The 22,158-nt window shown below is 41.4% G+C and overlaps 2 protein-coding genes across 4 annotated transcripts; one reads left to right on the forward strand and one right to left on the reverse strand.

Moving 5' to 3' along the window:
• The first annotated feature begins 448 nt into the window (after positions 1-448).
• Positions 449-10,572, forward strand: si:rp71-1d10.5 (transmembrane protein 216). Its single transcript, XM_034221765.1, has 6 exons — positions 449-498; positions 3,153-3,166; positions 3,260-3,353; positions 6,964-7,056; positions 9,860-10,061; positions 10,431-10,572. The coding sequence occupies exons 1-6, from the start codon at positions 489-491 to the stop codon at positions 10,444-10,446; spliced, it is 429 nt and encodes a 142-aa protein (XP_034077656.1). The 5' UTR covers positions 449-488; the 3' UTR covers positions 10,447-10,572.
• LOC117549676 (transmembrane emp24 domain-containing protein 9-like) lies at positions 9,403-21,340 on the reverse strand. 3 transcript variants are annotated; one of them, XM_034221762.1, is made up of 6 exons: positions 20,848-21,340; positions 18,752-18,852; positions 17,140-17,265; positions 15,379-15,525; positions 11,793-11,908; positions 9,403-10,459 (listed from the first exon to the last, which is right to left on the reverse strand). In XM_034221762.1, the coding sequence occupies exons 1-6, from the start codon at positions 20,981-20,983 to the stop codon at positions 10,456-10,458; spliced, it is 630 nt and encodes a 209-aa protein (XP_034077653.1). In that variant the 5' UTR covers positions 20,984-21,340; the 3' UTR covers positions 9,403-10,455. The 3 variants fall into 3 exon arrangements, with proteins under 3 accessions (XP_034077653.1, XP_034077654.1, XP_034077655.1); XM_034221763.1 differs by lacking the exon at positions 9,403-10,459 and adding an exon at positions 11,553-11,612; XM_034221764.1 differs by lacking the exons at positions 9,403-10,459; positions 11,793-11,908 and adding an exon at positions 14,949-15,009.
• Between the last annotated feature and the right edge of the window lie 818 nt (positions 21,341-22,158).

Here is a 22,158-nt window from a genome sequence, read left to right on the forward strand (position 1 = left end):
CGACTCTGCGTTAAAAAGGTAAAGGTACAAATTCACCAACAAATCTTCACAGCACGATCGTTGTGCGTTCAAAGTTAAATTATATTATGGTGGCATTGAGGTCTAAGCATTTGGTGTTACATGTGGGGGGGCCAGGATCAATGCCTGGGAGTAACATGTTATGTCTTCAGGTATTCTAAAATGTACTTTAAATGTACATTATATATCTATGTTAAATCATGTTGATTGTGTTAGTGTACGCACAGCATGGATGAGCTGCTTAATGCAAGTATGAAGAATAGTATGAGTGATTGCACATAGATAAGGTAAAATAAAACAATTACTGAGCCAAAACATGTATCGATCTATCCATCTGTCTATATATCTGTCTATATATCTAGTAGTCCCACATACAGCCTGTAAGGGGCAGTAAAGCAAAACTGCTGCGGGTTGAACCTAACCCCGAAGAAGGGGCTCTTCCGCCCAAGCTGTTTCCATGGCAATCGAACATGGCGCCGGGTGAGTCACACTCTCTGTGCCTAAACACATTTATACATTTATACAAATAATAATAACTAGTATATTGAACTAACGTTATTTACTACTTTAACGGTTTGTTGTTAAGATTACCTTGCGACAGAAACAGGAGAGAAAATGTCCCCTTGTTATTGTCAGCTGTTAGCATGTTAGCTTGTGATTTAATCAGACTTCTTTATAATTATAGTCTATATAACTTATACACAGAGATGGAAGAAGTACTCAGATGTTGTACTTGAGTAAAAGTAGAAGTACTCAGATGTTGTACTTGAGTAAAAGTAGAAGTACTCAGATCTTGTGCTTGAGTAAAAGTAGAAGTACTCAGATCTTGTGCTTGAGTAAAAGTAGAAGTACTCAGATCTTGTAGTAAAAGTAGAAGTACTCAGGTCTTGTACTTGAGTAAAAGTAGAAGTACTCAGATCTTGTGCTTGAGTAAAAGTAGAAGTACTCAGGTCTTGTACTTGAGTAAAAGTAGAAGTACTCAGATCTTGTACTTGAGTAAAAGTAGAAGTACTCAGATCTTGTGCTTGAGTAAAAGTAGAAGTACTCAGATCTTGTGCTTGAGTAAAAGTAGAAGTACTCAGATCTTGTACTTGAGTAAAAGTAGAAGTACTCAGATCTTGTAGTAAAAGTAGAAGTACTCAGGTCTTGTACTTGAGTAAAAGTAGAAGTACTCAGATCTTGTGCTTGAGTAAAAGTAGAAGTACTCAGGTCTTGTTCTTGAGTAAAAGTAGAAGTACTCAGATCTTGTGCTTGAGTAAAAGTAGAAGTACTCAGGTCTTGTACTTGAGTAAAAGTAGAAGTACTCAGATCTTGTACTTGAGTAAAAGTAGAAGTACTCAGATCTTGTGCTTGAGTAAAAGTAGAAGTACTCAGATCTTGTGCTTGAGTAAAAGTAGAAGTACTCAGATCTTGTAGTAAAAGTAGAAGTACTCAGGTCTTGTACTTGAGTAAAAGTAGAAGTACTCAGACCTTGTGCTTGAGTAAAAGTAGAAGTACTCAGATCTTGTGCTTGAGTAAAAGTAGAAGTACTCAGATCTTGTGCTTGAGTAAAAGTAGAAGTACTCAGATCTTGTGCTTGAGTAAAAGTAGAAGTACTCAGATCTTGTGCTTGAGTAAAAGTAGAAGTACTCAGATCTTGTAGTAAAAGTAGAAGTACTCAGGTCTTGTACTTGAGTAAAAGTAGAAGTACTCAGATCTTGTGCTTGAGTAAAAGTAGAAGTACTCAGGTCTTGTACTTGAGTAAAAGTAGAAGTACTCAGATCTTGTGCTTGAGTAAAAGTAGAAGTACTCAGATCTTGTGCTTGAGTAAAAGTAGAAGTACTCAGATCTTGTACTTGAGTAAAAGTAGAAGTACTCAGATCTTGTAGTAAAAGTAGAAGTACTCAGGTCTTGTACTTGAGTAAAAGTAGAAGTACTCAGATCTTGTGCTTGAGTAAAAGTAGAAGTACTCAGGTCTTGTACTTGAGTAAAAGTAGAAGTACTCAGATCTTGTACTTGAGTAAAAGTAGAAGTACTCAGATCTTGTGCTTGAGTAAAAGTAGAAGTACTCAGATCTTGTGCTTGAGTAAAAGTAGAAGTACTCAGATCTTGTACTTGAGTAAAAGTAGAAGTACTCAGATCTTGTGCTTGAGTAAAAGTAGAAGTACTCAGATCTTGTGCTTGAGTAAAAGTAGAAGTACTCAGATCTTGTAGTAAAAGTAGAAGTACTCAGGTCTTGTACTTGAGTAAAAGTAGAAGTACTCAGATCTTGTGCTTGAGTAAAAGTAGAAGTACTCAGGTCTTGTACTTGAGTAAAAGTAGAAGTACTCAGATCTTGTACTTGAGTAAAAGTAGAAGTACCAGAGTGTAGGAATACTCTGTTACAGTAAAAGTCCTCATTCAAAATGTTCCTCAAGTGAAAGTAGAAAAGTATTCTCATCAAAATATAGTGAAAGTAGCGACAGTAAAAGTAGTCATTGTGCAGATTGGTCCATTTCAGAATAATATATATATATGTTTTATAATGATTGATCATGAAAGTGTTCTCAAAGCTGGTGAAGGTGCAGCTAGTTTGAATGACTTTGTATACTGCAGGGCAGCTGGTGGATTTACTCCAGGTGGAACTAAAGTCTGATTCAACACTTGATTATATTTCACATCATTCATCCACATCTGTGAAGTAACTAAAGGTATTAAATACATGTAGTGGAGTAGAAGTACACCATGTACCTCCTAAATTTACCTTTAGTGGAGTGGAAGTACAAAGTAGCATAACATTGAATTACTCAAGTAAAGTACAAGTACCTCAAAGGAGTATCTAGGAACACACACTATAACATATACAGAATTCATTTGAATACTCTCCAATATAAACCAATCTACTAAAGGGACAGAGACATATATATATATATATATATACATAGTACTCCAAAAATAAAAAATGTGGTGCATTTGAATACATCTTTAGATCAGAATGACAATACTTCATATATCCCAGGGAGTAATTGGGTTTTCTTGACAGTTGCACCATATATATATATATATATTAAAATAAAACAATCATGTTTATATAAAAATAAGAAGCTAGAGTGAATGAGCACATTGTACAACTTATAACCACTATTAATCATATCATTGTATCTTCTTCTCTGCAGGGAGCCAACCAATTGTATCCTACTTATGAAATTGATGCACACACCGATCTGTTTAATTGTGTGTGTTTACTACGCTCCTCTGTTGTCCTTGACTCCTTCTCCCTCAGCTGTCGTCCACTCCTCTGCAAGTCCTCCTCTACCTGAACATCTGGTACTTCGCTGCCTTCTACCTGGCAGAGATCCTGATGTTCATCTATAAAGGTCTGTCAGAACATGTCACACCTCCACACGTCTGAAAAGCCGTTACTGTGAGATGAGACAAACCTTGTGACGAAGACACTGGATTGCTCTGAAGCCATTGTGCTGAGATGTTTTAGTAGAGCAGCACCATCTGCTGGGGAAACCTTCACATTACACTTCATCGTTATTGTGGACCACTGCACCGATGAATAACAAAATGAAGCTTCAAGTATTAGGAACATTTCAGTTTGTATTCATTAAAGTGAATCAACAATGGATCAGGAAACCAAAGTGCATACTGCGAGTACATTGTACAAAGTTTAGACACAGTAAAGTGTATATAATACAAAAAAGGTCCCAGAGATTCAGGATTTGGTCACATTTTATTCCCTTAAAAAGTTCCCCTATTATACAGTTTCTCATCAATATATCACAGGTCTCAGATATATACAGAGCCTGTCTCTGATTGGCTGAAACACCAAACAGATCATTGCAGCATTACCCATAATCCCCTCTGTTTCAGCCCTGTTTCCAAGTGCTGATTCTCTGTCTGTTACTTTAGATGAAAGTAAGGAGCCCCTCCCCACGCCCCTCTGAGAGAGATGTGGTTACAAAGAACACAATGGTGCTCTAGGAGGGGGGGGGGGGGGGGGTTACCTTGGTTGCTGATTGGCTAATGGTTACACAAGACAACACATCGTTATGACATCACAAAGTGACCAAAATCTGATCAGCTCATTTTCAGACAGGTTTTTATAGAAATGGATCAAAAGAGAGAGAATCTTTGTTCCTGAAACTTTCAGAGTCTCTTTCCACAGAGGGGACACATGTTGATGTAGAAGAGACATTGATAGAAGAATGAGAGGGGACACATGTTGATGTAGAAGAGACATGAAGAAGGGGGACACATGTTGATGTAGAAGAGACATGAAGAAGAGGGGACACATGTTGATGTAGAAGAGACATGAAGAAGAGGGGACACATGTTGATGTAGAAGGAGACATGAAGAAGAGGGGACACATGTTGATGTAGAAGAGACATGAAGAAGAGGGGACACATGTTGATGTAGAAGAGACATGAAGAAGAGGGGACACATGTTGATGTAGAAGAGACATGAAGAAGAGGGGACACATGTTGATGTAGAAGAGACATGAAGAAGAGGGGACACATGTTGATGTAGAAGAGACATGAAGAAGAGGGGACACATGTTGATGTAGAAGAGACATGAAGAAGAGGGGACACATGTTGATGTAGAAGAGACATGAAGAAGAGGGGACACATGTTGATGTAGAAGAGACATGAAGAAGAGGAGGACACATGTTGATGTAGAAGAGACATGAAGAAGAGGGGACACATGTTGATGTAGAAGAGACATGAAGAAGAGGGGACACATGTTGATGCAGAAGAGACAAGGAAGAAGAGGGGACACATGTTGATGTAGAAGAGACATGGAGAAGAGGGGACACATGTTGATGTAGAAGAGACATGGAGAAGAGGGGACACATGTTGATGTAGAAGAGACATGAAGAAGAGGGGACACATGTTGATGTAGAAGAGACATGGAGAAGAGGGGACATAGGTAGAAGAGACATGAAGAGAGGGACACATGTTTGATGTAGAAGAGACATGAAGAAGAGGGGACACATGTTGATGTAGAAGAGACATGAAGAAGAGGGGGCAACATGTTGATGTAGAAGAGACATGAAGAAGAGGGGACACATGTTGATGTAGAAGAGACATGAAGAAGAGGGGACACATGTTGATGTAGAAGAGACATGAAGAAGAGGGGACACATGTTGATGAAGAAGAGACATGAAGAAGAGGGGACACATGTTGATGTAGAAGAGACATGAAGAAGAGGGGACACATGTTGATGTAGAGAGACATGAAGAAGAGGGGACACATGTTGATGTAGAAGAGACATGAAGAAGAGGGGACACATGTTGATGTAGAAGAGACATGAAGAAGAGGGGACCACATGTTGATGAAGAGAGACAATGAAGAAGAGGGGACACATGTTGATGTAGAAGAGACATGAAAGAGAGGGGACCCATTTGATGTAGAAGAGACATGAAGAAGAGGGGACACATGTTGATGTAGAAGAGACATGAAGAAGAGGGGACACATGTTGATGTAGAAGAGACATGAAGAAGAGGGGACACATGTTGATGAAGAAGAGACATGAAGAAGAGGGGACACATGTTGATGAAGAAGAGACATGAAGAAGAGGGGACACATGTTGATGAAGAAGAGACATGAAGAAGAGGGGACACATGTTGATGAAGAAGAGACATGAAGAAGAGGAGACACATGTTGATGTAGAAGAGACATGAAGAATAGGGGACACATGTTGATGTAGAAGAGACATGGAGAAGAGGGGACACATGTTGATGAAGAAGAGACATGAAGAAGAGGGGACACATGTTGATGTAGAAGAGACATGAGAAGAGGGGACACATGTTGATGTAGAAGAGACATGAAGAAGAGGGGACACATGTTGATGTAGAAGAGACATGAAGAAGAGGGGACACATGTTGATGTAGAAGAGACATGAAGAAGAGGGGACACATGTTGATGTAGAAGAGACATGAAGAAGAGGGGACACATGTTGATGAAGAAGAGACATGAAGAAGAGGGGACACATGTTGATGTAGAAGAGACATGAAGAAGAGGGGACACATGTTGATGTAGAAGAGACATGAAGAAGAGAGGACACATGTTGATGTAGAAGAGACATGAAGAAGAGGGGACACATGTTGATGAAGAAGAGACATGGAGAAGAGGGGACACATGTTGATGTAGAAGAGACATGAAGAAGAGGGGACACATGTTGATGTAGAAGAGACATGAAGAAGAGGAGACACATGTTGATGTAGAAGAGACATGAAGAAGAGAGGACACATGTTGATGTAGAAGAGACATGAAGAAGAGGGGACACATGTTGATGTAGAAGAGACATGAAGAAGAGGGGACACATGTTGATGTAGAAGAGACATGAAGAAGAGGGGACACATGTTGATGTAGAAGAGACATGAAGAAGAGGGGGACACATGTTGATGTAGAAGAGACATGGAGAAGAGGGGACACATGTTGATGTAGAAGAGACATGAAGAAGAGGGGACACATGTTGATGTAGAAGAGACATGAAGAAGAGGGGACACATGTTGATGTAGAAGAGACATGAAGAAGAGGGGACACATGTTGATGTAGAAGAGACATGAAGAAGAGGGGACACATGTTGATGTAGAAGAGACATGAAGAAGAGGGGACACCTGTTGATGTAGAAGAGACATGAAGAAGAGGGGACACATGTTGATGTAGAAGAGACATGAAGAAGAGGGGACACATGTTGATGCAGAAGAGACATGAAGAAGAGAGGACACATGTTGATGTAGAAGAGACATGATTTTGCACAATAGGTGACCTTTAAGGTGAATCAACAATGATCAGGAAAACAAAGTGCATACTGAGAGTACATTGTATAAAGTTTAGACACATAATACAAAAAAGGTCCCAGAGATTCAGGATTTGATCACATTTTATCTCCTTAAAATCTAATGTTTCTACTTCCTCCGTCTTGAACTAATGTTTATTGCTGATATTCATACATATTTCTTGTTCCTGTGTGTAGGGATTATTCTGCCCTACCCGTCTGATAACCTGGTTCTGGACGTGGTGCTGCTGCTGCTCTTCCTCGGCCTGGAGACTCTCAGGATCTTTTACGGTGAAAAATAATAATAATCTAACTGTACCTGAACTACCTTTTAAATAAGGATGCATATTATTATTACATTACATTATGGCCACTTTATGATGTCATAACGATTTATTACATTTCCACAGATCTGCATGCTCTGCTCTTTGCTGCCACCGTGTGGGCAAACGCAATATTACACTCACAAAACTCCAGATAGAGTGCTAGGATGTTGTATTTATCTAGTGGACCCTTAAAGAGCCTGTGACAGCATCCCAACAACTGTTGTGCAATGAAATATTGGGCTACTAGTCATCTCGAACCGTCAGTTTAAAAAAGAAAAAGCGATACCGTTCCGTTAAATATCAATAATTTCGAACATCGCGGGGAAATTCCTTCGACTCATGTTGAAGTTTTGGGGGAAGCCGGAAGTGACGTCAATGCGGGAACGCTTCACTGTGCGGCGAGAGAGCCAAACACGGACAATGTGTGTTGTCATGCGTAGAAATGGTGAATTACTGAGTTTAGGCACGTTAATAACGTTTTAATGAAGTTGACTACAGTATATTCATATTTGTCAGTGCTTTCATGTCAATTCGGCGAACATAAACATACATGATCGTGGTGAAGATGATTACATTAGGATTACAAATCGGAGCTGCTGAATTTCCTCCCGTAGGATGTGATATAAAAACAAATGGATTATTTTTGTAGTTGTAAACTCAAGTGGATGAAACTACATGAATTAGTGCTTTCATGTCAATTCGGCGAACATATGATACATTAAATGATCGTGAGAATGATGATTAAAAATCGTTTGTTTCTGCATTTCCTGATGAGAAAACCACCCGATGCTTGTTGTAGTTGTAGTACACCAACATGGATTAAACGTCTGGTTTTTTCACCACAATGTTGGGAAATTAATGGATACAATGCACGGATTATTATTATTCCCACTCCGATCGGGACACTAGGTCCACCGTTTCCCCGCAGCGAGGCTCCCCCCGTTGACAGTTTACCTGGCTGGGTGCAGTCGCGGACTGGCCATCGGGACGAATCCCGATGGGCCGGTACCGAAGTGGGCCGGTCGGATAAGTCACTGCACATCCCCCATAGGCGGCGCGTGAGGCTCAGGTTTGGGAAGGCTAAATCACTTGTTTTACCTGACGCTGCCCGCCTCCGGCGTCTATAGAAAAGAGATCAGCTCAGTGTGCGGAGTTTAAATCTCTCAAGTCATATTACAGGAAAAAGGAAATACAGCTTAAACTGCCGTATGCAGAGAAGACGCCGACGTGTCGCACTTATCATTCATATTACATCATCAATCAGATCATCGATCATATAATATCATAATAAATCATATATTTCTTTATCTGAGTCAGCTTCTCCAGCCGTATCTGGCCGTGCAACACTTACAGTGTCACATACTGTATGCAGAAGTATTATTTTTAGCAACACATTATGTTGACGAAACACTCGAGTCAAATGTAATTAAAGTCAGATCCACTCCTGTTTTAGACGTGAACGCGCTCTCAGCTGGAGAGAGAAACCCTGGCTTGATTTACCGAGTTGATAACCAGCGTCGTAGGACCGCTTAGCGAGATCTCGTTTGTTAGTTTGTTTGCTACTCAAACATATCCAGGGTCTGTTGAACTGGCTTCGTAGCACAGGGCACAGGTGGCTAGCAGCGCTAATGTCAAAGACACAGACATTATAGGTATTTTATAGGTATTTTACCAGGATGCAGTGACACAAATATTTACATATTTACATTTACTATCTACAGCACCCGCCGCCCCTGACATCCCCCACTCCCCCCGTTGACAATTTACTAGCGGTACCGAAGTGGGCCGGTCGAGAGTCCCGGGATGATTTTTAGTCCCACTGGCTACATGACCGTATGATCGCCCATATTGACGCACCTAATTCCTAAACTTCTAACAGATACAACATAAACCGATCCTTCAGCCTCATATGAGCTCTCAGACACGTTCAACATTAAACTGTCATCGCTGTCATCGCTTGCTGCTGTGTGCGCCATCGTGCGTTTACATGCAGATGCTGGGATCCTGAACGGTGCAGCTGGAGCGCTGTGCCCGCAATGACGTCACACATAATTTGGCGGGACTTGAAGAATCCCCGAGAAGATCCAGGAAATGGTCAACATTGAAGGGCAGATTAATGGTTATCAAAGTACAAATATCCAAAATCAGTTCAGTAACGGGTTTCAAGGGGACAATATTTACTCAAATTGATGGGTTTGGATGATGGGGGAAACTCGTGTCACAGGCTCTTTAAGGCATCTCCCTGGTTCCCTCCTTGAAAAGCCAATCAGATCTTTCCATTGGATTTTGGAATATTGTGGAAAATAATCTCTTTGGCAAACACACCTTTATTTTTTAATACTTACATTTCGCAGGATAATCTCCACATATTAACCACCTTGTGATTTTTTAAGTAAAAAGCCAGAAATAGGCTATAAAGGAACTACAGCACGGTCACATGACTTCAAGTCACCACCGCTAAGCTAAAGGTGGCTAATGTTGGGCTATAAAGGAACTACAGCACGGTCACATGACTTCAAGTCACCACCGCTAAGCTAAAGGTGGCTAATGTTGGGCTATAAAGGAACTACAGCACGGTCACATGACTTTAAGTCACCACCGCTAAGCTAAAGGTGGCTAATGTTGGGCTATAAAGGAACTACAGCACGGTCACATGACTTCAAGTCACCACCGCTAAGCTAAAGGTGGCTAATGTTGGGCTATAAAGGAACTACAGCACGGTCACATGACTTCAAGTCACCACCGCTAAGCTTTCAAGGTGTTTTCAGGGTGGAAGGGGAACCTGTGTGAGCGCTCTCTGGCCTCGTGTGCGTCGCTCTTCATCCTGTTCCCCTGCACGGCGCTGGCTGTTTACTTCCTGTTGCTCCAGACCTTCGTCCTGCGGCTGGAGTTCATCCTCGGCGCCGTGCTGCTACTCTTCTACGCCCTGGAGTTCCTGCTGGGACTCCTCTCCTTATCGTCCTTCTCCAGGTGAACTAATCATGTCATGTCGGGTTGGGGGGGGGGGTCTCAGTATATAAAAAAGTATTTCAAATAATCTCAGGCCCTTCCTTCCTGCAGTGGTCAGACTATATAAAAGGGGTGTGCAAATTACGGCCCTCATCAGGATGTGTTTTTTGTAACTTGTATTTTAAATTTTGTTTACTACTTATTTCTACTTAGGTGACATTTGGCTGTCTTTGGCTCTTTTCTGCTGTAACAATGTACATGTGGGACTAATAAAGGTATTCTGATGTCGGGTGGGGGGGGGAGTCTCAGTATATAAAAAAGTATTTGATTATGCTTCTGAAAATATTTACAAGTTTCATAAGTCCCATTTTGTTGTTGTTTCCCTTGTAGGTCCAAAGTGTACTGAAGAGGAGCGTCACCTGAAACACAGAGCGGACACCACATGTTCAAATGTACAGAGCTTTCTTCAGACGTTGTAAATAAAACGTTGTGTATTTTCATATTAAAAATGTAAATATTTGTTTTTCTACTACCTGAGTTCAAGACTTTGTTTGTTTTACAAGTTATAACGATGATGGATGAATGAAAATAACACCAAAATGGTTTTCTTTATAAGGTCAGCTATTATGCGAAATCTACTTCTTCATGTCTCTTCTACATCAACATGTGTCCCCTCTTCTTCATGTCTCTTCTACATCAACATGTGTCCCCTCTTCTTCATGTCTGTTCTACATCAACATGTGTCCCCTCTTCTTCATGTCTCTTCTACATCAACATGTGTCCCCTCTTCTTCATGTCTCTTCTACATCAACATGTGTCCCCTCTTCTTCATGTCTCTTCTACATCAACATGTGTCCCCTCTTCTTCATGTCTCTTCTACATCAACATGTGTCCCCCTCTTCTTCATGTCTCTTCTACATCAACATGTGTTCCCTCTTCTCCATGTCTCTTCTACATCAACATGTGTCCCCTCTTCTTCATGTCTCTTCTACATCAACATGTGTTCCCCTCTTCTTCATGTCTCTTCTACATCAACATGTGTCCCCTCTTCTTCATGTCTCTTCTACATCAACATGTGTCCCCTCTTCTTCATGTCTCTTCTACATCAACATGTGTTCCCTCTTCTTCATGTCTCCTCTACATCAACATGTGTCCCCTCTTCTTCATGTCTCTTCTACATCAACATGTGTCCCCTCTTCTTCATGTCTCTTCTACATCAACATGTGTCCCCTCTTCTTCATGTCTCTTCTACATCAACATGTGTCCCCTCTTCTTCATGTCTCTTCTACATCAACATGTGTCCTCTCTGTGGAAAGAGACTCTGAAAGTTTCAGGAACAAGATTCTCTCTCTTTTTGATCCATTTCTATAAAAACCTGTCTGAAAATGAGCTGATCAGATTTTGGCCACTTTATGATGTCATAACGATGTTTTGTCTTGTGTAACCATTAGCCAATTAGCAACCAAGGTAACCCCCCCCCCTTATCACCTGAATCTCCTCCTAGAGCACCATTGAGTTCTTTGTAACCAAATCTCTCTCAGAGGGGCGTGGGGAGGGGCTCCTTATTTTCATCTAAAGTAACAGACAGAGGGGATTATGGGTAATGCTGCAATGATCTGTTTGGTGTTTCAGCCAATCAGAGACAGGCTCTGTATACATCTGAGACCTGTGATATATTGATGAAAACAGTATAATAGGGGACCTTTAAATATGCGATGTTGGTGATGCTATTGTGGATCATTGAGGTCTCACCAGGACTTGGTGTGCCAGATGATGATGAAAACCACGTAGAGCGAGCGGGCGACCGGCCACCAGAAGATCCACATGTTGGTGTTTTGTGTCACCTCAAGGATATCTCTTTCTCTCAACTGTGAAGAAAACAGACACAGAGATTCAACAACATTAAATAGACTTTCTTTGCTAAGGAAGGATACTAACTGAACTGAAAAACTAGAAAAAAAAGTTGCGATGGGGACGTCCGGGCTTGGAACCAGCTGCCAATTGAGCTGAAACTCAGAGAGCTGGTTTCCTTAAACAAACTCAAAGCGACTCTCAATGACCTTGAAGCCGCTATATCTGTAACGGCCCGTCCACACAGCGGCATGCGTTGTCGCTTGCCGGCGGGCATGTCTGAAGCTCGACCAACAACCCATCACCTGAATCTCCCGCCCCGGAGACACAAGCAGCGGTTTGATTGGCTAGAGCTTGTACTGGCATATGATTTGCACTAACCTCCTTTTCCCCTCTCTCTCCAAGTGAGGTTCTTACCCTCATTACCTCTGCCCGCCCTACCACCTGTCCTCTGGACCCTATCCCTTCAAACCTCCTTCAGACTATCGCTCCTGATATTCTACCGTTTCTCACCCATTTCATCAACACTTCTCTAACTTCTGGACACTTTCCAAACAGTCTCAAGGAGGCAAGAGTAAACCCTCTCCTAAAGAAACCCACTCTCAACCCGTCTGATGTTATAAACTACAGGCCTGTCTCTCTCCTCCCGTTCCTGTCTAAATCACTTGAACGCGCTGTCTTTAAACAACTCTCCTGTTATCTCCATCAGAACAACCTTCTGGATCCGCACCAGTCTGGTTTCAAGGCAGGTCACTCCACAGAAACTGCTCTCATTGCTGTCACGGAGGAACTGCACACTGCCAAAACTGCATCCCTCTCCTCTGTCATCATCCTGTTGGACCTGTCTGCTGCATTCGACACGGTGAATCATCAGATCCTCCTTCGCACTCTCCAAAAACTTGGAGTTTCAGGCTCTGCACTTTCCCTCCTCACCTCATACCTGAAAGACCGTACCTACAGGGTGACTTGGAGAGGGTCTGAGTCCGACCCTTGTCAATTAACTACGGGGGTCCCTCAGGGCTCTGTTCTTGGTCCCCTCCTCTTCTCCTTGTACACAAACTCGCTCGGATCAGTCATTAGCCCGCATGGTTTTTCTTACCACTGCTACGCTGACGACACCCAATTAATTCTGTCCTTTCCCCGCTCAGAGACCCAGGTCGTCGCACGCATCTCTGCTTGTCTAGCTGACATCTCTCAGTGGATGTCTGCTCACCACCTCAAGCTCAACCTTGACAAGACTGAGCTGCTCTTCCTCCCGGGAAAAGATTGTCCAACTCTTGACCTGACAATCAACATCGGCACCTCAGTTGTTTCCCCGACTCAGACTGCAAGGAATCTGGGTGTGACCCTAGATAACAACCTGTCCTTCACTGCAAACATCGCTGCTACAACCCGCTGCTGCAGATACACGCTTTACAACATCAGGAAGATACGTCCCCAGCTGACTCAGAAAGCGACTCAGGTTCTGGTCCAGGCTCTCGTCATCTCACGCCTAGACTACTGCAACTCCCTCCTGGCTGGTCTACCTGCATGTGCCATCCGATCCTCTGCAGCTCATCCAGAATGCAGCGGCTCGTCTGGTTTTCAACCTTCCTAAATTCTCCCACACCACTCCGCTCCTCCGCTCCCTTCACTGGCTTCCGGTAACTGCTAGAATCCACTTCAAGACACTGGTACTTGCTTACCGTGCTGCGAATGGATCTGGCCCTTCCTACATCCAGGACATGGTTAAACCGTACACCCCAGCGCGTGCACTACGCTCTGCATCAGCCAAACGACTCGTTGCACCCGCACTGCGAGGGGGACCCAAGTTCCCATGAGGCGAAAACACGTGGGTTTGCTATCCTGGCTCCAAGATGGTGGAATGAGCTCCCCATTGACATCAGGACGGCAGATAGCTTGCACATCTTCCGGCGCAAACTGAAAACTCATCTCTTTCGACTCCACTTCGAGCGTTAGAACGATTAACGAAGCACTTTTATACCAATAAAGGACTGGATTACCTAAAGCCAGTTGAGTAGCACTTGAAATGTTTGGCTCTATGAAACCTGATATACTTATATGATTCTGTTTTCTTCAAGGTTGTGTCTTCCTGGTCGAATGTACTTATTGTAAGTCGCTTTGGACAAAAGCGTCAGCTAAATGCAATGTAATGTAATGTAATGTAATTTGATTGGCTGACGCTTCCGTCGAAGCTTCAAAAGTTGAACATTGCTCAACTTTTGCAGCGACCAACGCGAGCAAAGCTACGCTCCCACAACGCAGTTCGGCGAAGCGTGACGTCACCCCATTCAAAGTGAATGGGCAGAAGCTTTAACGCACGCCGCTGTGTGGACGGGCCGTTAATGCTTCGGCCTAACTTGTTGTATGACTGTGTTGTGATTGTGTGTTTTAAAATTGCAGTTACCATTCTTGGGCCAGGACTCTCTTGAAAAATATATTTTTAATCTCAATGAGACCTATCCTGGTTAAATAAAAAGGTAAAAATAAAAACAAGATGGTGTCGTACTGCACCAGAATAAATCTTCTGGTCACACATGCTATAGTTAAACAGATTCCCCTTTAAGCAACAGCTAATTACACTCATTAAAGGGGACCTATCATGCTAAATGCACTTTGTGATGTCTTTTATACATCAACATGTGTCCCCGGTGTGTCAGGGAACTCACGCGGCGTCAGAAAATAAAACCCTCTCTCTTTTCCTCCGTACTCAAATCTCTAAAAACGGGGGAACAACGGAGCTGATCCAGATTTGCGTCCGATATGACGTAATATCTGAAATGTGGACCCACGGCCCAATCAGAAACGTTGCTATCAGAAACAATGCCCGACTGTTTTGGACGTAATATGGTCAGTGTTTACATTAGCATCGCTAACACTCAGAGCTAACCTGTACTGGAGAGCATGTGTGTGAAGAAGCAGGAAGTAAAAAGGAACTCACCTTGTGGTATAACCGGCAAGAGAGAAAGCCTTTGAGCTCCAGACTGTTTCAGAGAGAATCCTTGATAATCCATGATATGGCGTTTCATCACGGCAGCATTTAGTTTAGACAGTAGCTGCCGGGTCCCGCATGAGCTCAGACCCCTCCTCTTTCTAAAGCTTTATACCCAAATCAGCACTTTAGAAACAGGAAGTGAAATAGAGGGATATGAGGCATGGCTAGAATGATCTGTTTGGTATTGTGAGCAAAACACTTCATAGACATGTTTTTTATATATATATCTGAGACCTATGCTACTGCCTAAAAATAGCACGATGGGTGACCTTTAACTCTCAGTAATGGCAAGATGTGAGTATTTTAATTTAATGACTATTATTTCTTGTTTTGGTTTATTATATAAATGCAGATTTACGTGCTAATAAAATAAACTTTATTGACAGATGTTTCTAATATTGTGTCCACCCGACATTTCAGTGAGGAAAGGCCTCAAAAAGAGCCAAACATAAGGCGTCCATTACTGACACACACACGCACACACACACACACCCTCTGGTAGTTCTGCTCCTGCTGGATCTGTAGAACCTGCTCCATCAGCTGTCGGACTCTCAGCTGCATATGTTGCAGTTTTTCTCTCACAGCGATCTCAGTGTAGTTGTTTGTTCTCTGGGCCGCTCGGAGGTCCAGGTGAACCGCCTGCAGGAGGGACATACTTTGGATTAACTTGAAAAATAAAATGTATTATTATTTATTAAAATTACCTCCAACACCTCAGCTTTTATACACAAGTTAGGTGTAACAGTTAGAAGATAATTTGGTATTGTTGGTATCAGAGTGTTGGGAAAATACTGAATGTCCTCTTCCAACATGAGAGTAACATGAAAACAAAGGTATCCCAACTGTAGCTGTGAACATGACAGGATGTGTGATTACCTAGAAGAGCATCAGGACTGTTTGAGGCATATGATAGCTATGTGATTAACATGATGATTCAGCCTCTATGGAGAGAGACATCAAGCATGCTCATTTCTGACGTGGAGCTAATCTGAAGTAAACATTGAATACTGCTTTCTATTCCTCCATCTTGTGACTGTGTAACTCCCTCTCTTGGATATCAGCATGTGAAGGACACTGTTCAGGAACTAGTTGATGCTCTGTATGTGATGACTCCTTCCATTCTGGAGAGGATCACAGATACATGGATCCTGAGGTTGAAGCTCAAGCCGGGGACGAGTGGGAGTTAAACATTTTAAGTATTCAGAAAAAGTTCGAATTTGGAGATTTTTTAGCAAAAGTTATAATTTTGAGAAAAAAAATCAGAATTTTTAGAGAAAGTCAGAATTTTGAGGAAAAAGTCAGAATTTTGAAAAAAAGCTAACATTATATAAACAAACTACATAACAGTTGCTTAACTCAAGGCGTGGTGACATTTAGTCGTTTAATTTATCCACTTGTTAGCAACTGCCTGTTTTATGACACGCTTCAGACATTCACCAGTGGGGTATTTACTGATTTTATGTTGTTGAACAAAACGTGAAAATCTCTTCAGCTTGTGTGAACAACAGACCTTATTTCAGCACAAAAACATTCCCTTGGAGCCGAGGGGACCAGAGGAGGAAAAAGTATTTTCTGGGTTTTAGGACTTTTAGGAGCGGTGCAGTGATGACGTATTGTTGTAGTTTCGACCCTGAAGTAAGCTGCTGGTTCCCTCGACAAAAAGCAACAGGATTTTTCCACAGGATTTAGGAATATCGTAAAAAATAAGCTCTGTGGAAAACAAACCTGTTTGATAAATGCACATTTTGTTCAGCCGGATAATCTCCACATGTCTACCCTACTTTTATCATTTTTTCTAATAAATCTAATGTCCAGAAGCTAAATGCTAACGTTCTGCTATAAAGGAACTACAGCCGAGTCCAGCAGCACGACTTCAACGTCACGCCAACTTAAGATCCATATTCAAACACACAGATTCTAAATGGAACGAGTTGAAGCGTTTGTTTGAACAGTTTGCAGGAGGCAGGTACTTGCTTTCAAGCAGAACAGGGCAAACAAACTCAGAGGAGTGTTTACGTGTTCGGCGTAATGACGTACAACGTCCTCCACAACTTCTGTAGTCCTATTCAGCCACTTGGTAACAACCATCGTTTTTCAGACACGTCAACTCTTCAGAAATCACCAGTGGGGTCACTGCTGATGGATTTAATGTCGTAGAACAAAACGTGATCCGTCTCTTCAATGTGTCTCAACCACAGACCTTATTCCAGCTACTACATTCCTGAACCACTCTATACAAGTGTGTAACCTCACCAGCAGGACTCCAGCAGGCAGGGGGTGCTGTGAACAGTTTGTTTGCAGACAGATCTGGTATCCTCCAGGTTCCTTAGATCTGACTCTGAAGCTTCCCTCCGAGCCGTGAGACCGAGACAGAACCAGCTGCAGGGAACACAGGAATAAATCAAACAGACTGTTCAACACATGCAGTTTTGTAAAATGTAATAAAAATATGATTGAAAAATTGTAGAATATCCTTTAACAAAGATCTTCTACTCAAATGTTAACCAACGGGGATTGTTTTTTATCGCACGAGAAAGAGGAGAAATCTAATTAGGTACATACTTTTGAGACTCTAGCTGATCCTTACAAAAACAAACTAAACATATATATAAAAAGTAAACCCTTAAAAAAAGAATTAAAAAAAGAATCATACAACTAAACACACTCTAAAACTTAATCCAAATTCAATCAGAAACGTATAGAAAATGTCGAACAATTATTATCGTAAAGGTTTTTTTCACATTGGTGTTTTCGTGTCATTTTTATTACAGATTACTGACACCAATAAACACAACAGATAAATCTCATTTGTGTTATTCCATCTCGGTTGGTAAACACAGGGATGCAAACTCATCAGGTATGGAAAAGGTGACAGGGATCCGAGCCCCCGACCCCACGGAATATCGGCTTTAACATTCAGAATAACAGGATGTTAGCAGTCAAAACAAATAAAGCAGCAGGTAATAATAACGGAAACGCCAAAGAGTCACATCTAGTAGAAATATATAAAAGCATTTATTTTAATTGTGTAGCAGTCAGTTTATCATTTAGGCAGCACTGGTGAGCATTTTGAAAATGTATTTTCATGCCTCTGTGCAAGGCTTAGTCTTTCTATCTGTATAGCCACTGGTGTAAAGTAACCAAGTTCATAAACACAAGTACTACGTGGGTACAATTTAGAGATACTTGTACTTTACTTAAAGGTGGGGTATTTAATTTATTTCAGAAACACTTGTTGTTATCTTCCATGGAATGCTCTTAACATCCCGAGAGCAATGAATACATTAAATGCTTTGACAATAAATACATTAAAAAATATTATCTGTGGAAGCCGTGGCGCTGTAAAAAGCACGACCAATCATCTGAGCCGGCCCGGCTAAAGTAACTGGATGGCCTACCTGCCTGTCAGCCTTCCATCTGTGCACAAATGTGCGCGTTCGTGTGTGTTGGAGGAGGGGCTCTGTAAGGAAGTGGCAGATTTTTTCCGGTTGTGTATTTTCAAATTCTAGCGTACTCGATCTGGTTTCTCCAAAATGACCTACCCCACCTTTAATATTTCAATGTTTTGCTACTCTGTACTTCTACTCCTCTACAGGAGGAAATATCTCCTGAATTTCCCCACTCAATCTATTAAGACCCGAGCAGTTGTGTAGAAGTCCAAGGCACGGGCCGGCACGTATCGGTCAAAGTAATCCCTAGCCACATGAACTTTGACCCTAGGAGATAGAGGTAAAAGTAATTTGTGAAAAACGCCTGGACACTGTTTTCTAACTTAGGTTTTTCAGGTGTAAAAACCCTCCATCTAAGTGTGGAAGACAAGTCAAAACATGTGTTTTTATTTAATCAGAACCAAACCAGGACTAACCTTGTCATTAGGATCTTTGACCTGGACTGATAAGGTGATGTTCTGAGAGACCGGCAGGTACTCGTCTCTCTGTCCGTCAAACAGCCGGGTCCGATAGTTTCCTGCAGAGACGAAACACAAAGAGAAACTCGGTCAAACTAGGGCTGCTAAATACTGTGTCTTGTCAATGATATTGTGGAAATGAAGGAGTCTCGTGATTGAATTACAGTGTTAATAGACAAGGGTATGCATTACGAGAGGCTTTTTGTATGTGTGCTATTGAAAGGTGTTGCATTTGTTAACTGACTCGAGTAAAGTACCGGCAAGTGAAACCTAACTTTGACATAATTCTCCCCTTTTATCCGGGGCGTAACACGAGTATACTTTCCATTAGCAGGAATACAATGAAAACTTAGCTCAGGAAGTATTTCTCATGTCAGATGCAGATCGTAACAAATACTTTCATTCAAGGTGGGGTAGGTAATTTTGGAGAAACCAGCTCGAGTGGCTAGAATTTGAAAATACACAACCAGAACAAATCTGCCACTTCCTCACAGAGCCCCTCCTCCAACACACACGGACGCGCACATGACCAATGAGGGCACGAGATAAGTTTGTGCACAATTAGAAGGCTGACAGGCAGGTAGGCCATCCAGTTACTTTAGCCGGGCCGGCTCAGACGATTGGTCGTGATTTTTACAGCGCCACGGCTTCCAGTGATTACATTTTTTTATGGATTTATTGTCAAAGCACTTCAGATATTCATTGCTCTCGGGATGTTAAGAGCATTCCATGGAATATAACAACAAGTGTATCTCGAGCCGGTTTCTCAAACTTACCCACCTTTAAAGCTTCTTTGGTTTATGTATTTCCCCCACAATAAGTTCACCATTAAATAAAGTGATTTTGCAAAAGCACCAACTTTTCTGAATGTAACTTCCCTTGGAAAATATTAGTGACAAAATAGGCTCAGTACATTTATCTGACAGTAACTTTTAATCAGAGATGATGAGTTACTTTAATACTGTTTATCACTGTGCATTTGGACTTAAAAGGAACTTCCTCATAGTTTGTTCAGCTGTGAGCTAACTTAGCTATGTGTTTGCGTATATAGTGTATATATGTTTATGGACTCCTGCTTTTACTTGGTCACTTACAACAAGCTCTGCAACATTTAGCTTATTTTATTATTATTTTCTGAAATTGTGTATAGTTTACTTCATTGGTCTCACAACAAAAGCTGCACTCTTTTATTCTACTCTGTTACTCATTGCACTATTTTATTTTAATATGTATTTGATGTCTCATATGAAGGCTGAATTGTTGGAGCAGCTTGAGATTTAAGTTTTTTTATTGGCATATCTACACTGTAGCTACTGTGCATATGAAAATAAAGCCTTTGAATCTAGTGTTAATAGCATTATACCATATGTACGTGTATTTGATGGTAACTTTTATTTATAGTCAGTGGTGTAAAGTAACTAAGTACATTTACTCAAGTACTGAAGTGCAATTTTGAGGTACTTGTACTGTACTTGAGTATTTCCATGTTATGCTACTTAGTACTTCCACTCCACTCCAGTTCAGAGGTCAATGGTGTACTTCTACTCCACTACATGTATCTAATCCCTTTAGTTACTTCACAGATGTGGATGAATGCTGTGAAATATAACCAAGTGTTGAATCAGACTTTAGTTCCACCTGGAGTAAATCCACCAGCTACCCTGCAGTATACAAAGTCCTTCAAACTAGCTGCACCTTTACCAGCTTTGAGAACACTTTCATGATCAATCATTATAAAACATATCATATATATTATTCTGAAATGGACCAATCTGCACAACGACTACTTTTACTGTCGCTACTTTAACTATATTTAGATGAGAATACTTTTCTACTTTCACTTGAGGAACATTTTGAATGCAGGACTTTTAATGTAACAGAGTACACTCTGGTACTTCTACTTTTACTCAAGTACTAGATCTGAGTACTTCTCTGTTTAAAGTCGATGAGTTTATGCTGTTTATCACGGTGCCTTTGTCCCTGTAAAGAACTTCCTCATAGTTTGTTGATCAGCTGTTAGCCTGAGAGCTCTCGTTATCCCGGGTTAAACTCACCCATGAGCATCGTCTCGTCCGGGATCTTCTCCATGAAGCATTTCCTCTCGGTGTCCCCCATGTGAAAGTACAAAGACGAGACAAACGTGAAGAAAAAGTTCAGAAGTACAACTGTCAACAACTTCACCGCCGCCATCTTTAAACGGCTACCGAGTTCTTAAAAACAAAAAAAACTTTGTTTAAAACTGTCAACGTACAAAGTATCAATAACACTTCAGAATCATTCACATGAGGAAACTACGTTGAGAAAATAAAACGACATAAATAAAGTTGAACGTAGACTAAATACAGTTTAAACTGCAGTTGAGCACTTTAAAATACTTTATTTAAAACGTTATTCAAAACGGCTGAGAAAACAATGGGATAAACGAAATATACAATGTAAAACAAATATATAATAGGCTTGTTTGAGATGAGCTGCGGCTCGCCTCGAAAGTAGACGAGAATAGCCGATTGCAACCAAGGGAGGTCTCAAAAAGCTCGCCTGAAGTCGGACAGCTCGGAATCGGCTTCTTCGTCTTCTCTCGGTTTTTGGCGGATTGCAAACAACTTTAAGGTGCATACCTTCAGGTCAGAGGGCCTAGGTATACAAGTCACGGCTCGCCACTGGTTTAGGGGTATACACCCCCCGACATTTTGGTGATGTTCATGATCTAGTTAGGTGCTTTTTAAGTCCTGTGGGGGGTCACACATTGGATAATATATTGATTTCAAACCATGTCAGCGGGCTGCAGCATAAATAATTTTTGAATGTGTAATACATAAGAATCAGTTGATTGTTAATATGAATGATCTGGACATGCAGAAGAGGCTAAAATGATCACAAAACATTGTCAACATTCATTTTCCATGTCTCTCTCCTTTCCATAACCTGCAGCCTCTCTTCTTTAGTCTCTCTGTCTTCTTCCTGTTCATTACTGTCTCTGTCCTCTACTCTTTCTCTTTGTTCAATCTCTCTCTTTGTTCAATCTCTCCCTCGTTGTTCACTTTTTGCTCCTCCTCACTTGTCGCTACTGCCAGTGAATTAAAAGCAATTCAGCCATTTAATCCATTTCACTTGTTTGCTTTGGAACAAACTCCCCCAGATAATAAAAACCTCTGCCTCAATAGAAATGTTTAAGGGGCAGTTAAAGACCCACCTTTTCCGACAGGCCTTTGGGTCGTCGGAGGAGGTGAGTTAGTAGCTGTCTTTTATTGGTGTTTTATCGTATGTATTACCTGCTGCTGTTTTATGCATTTTATTCTACATTTTATAGTTGTACTTTGAATTGTGTCCTGTGTACTGTACTGTTTTTTGTATTATTTGACTTT

The sequence above is a fragment of the Gymnodraco acuticeps genome, unplaced genomic scaffold, assembly GCF_902827175.1.
Source record: "Gymnodraco acuticeps unplaced genomic scaffold, fGymAcu1.1, whole genome shotgun sequence".
NCBI classification, from domain to species: Eukaryota; Metazoa; Chordata; class Actinopteri; order Perciformes; family Bathydraconidae; genus Gymnodraco; species Gymnodraco acuticeps.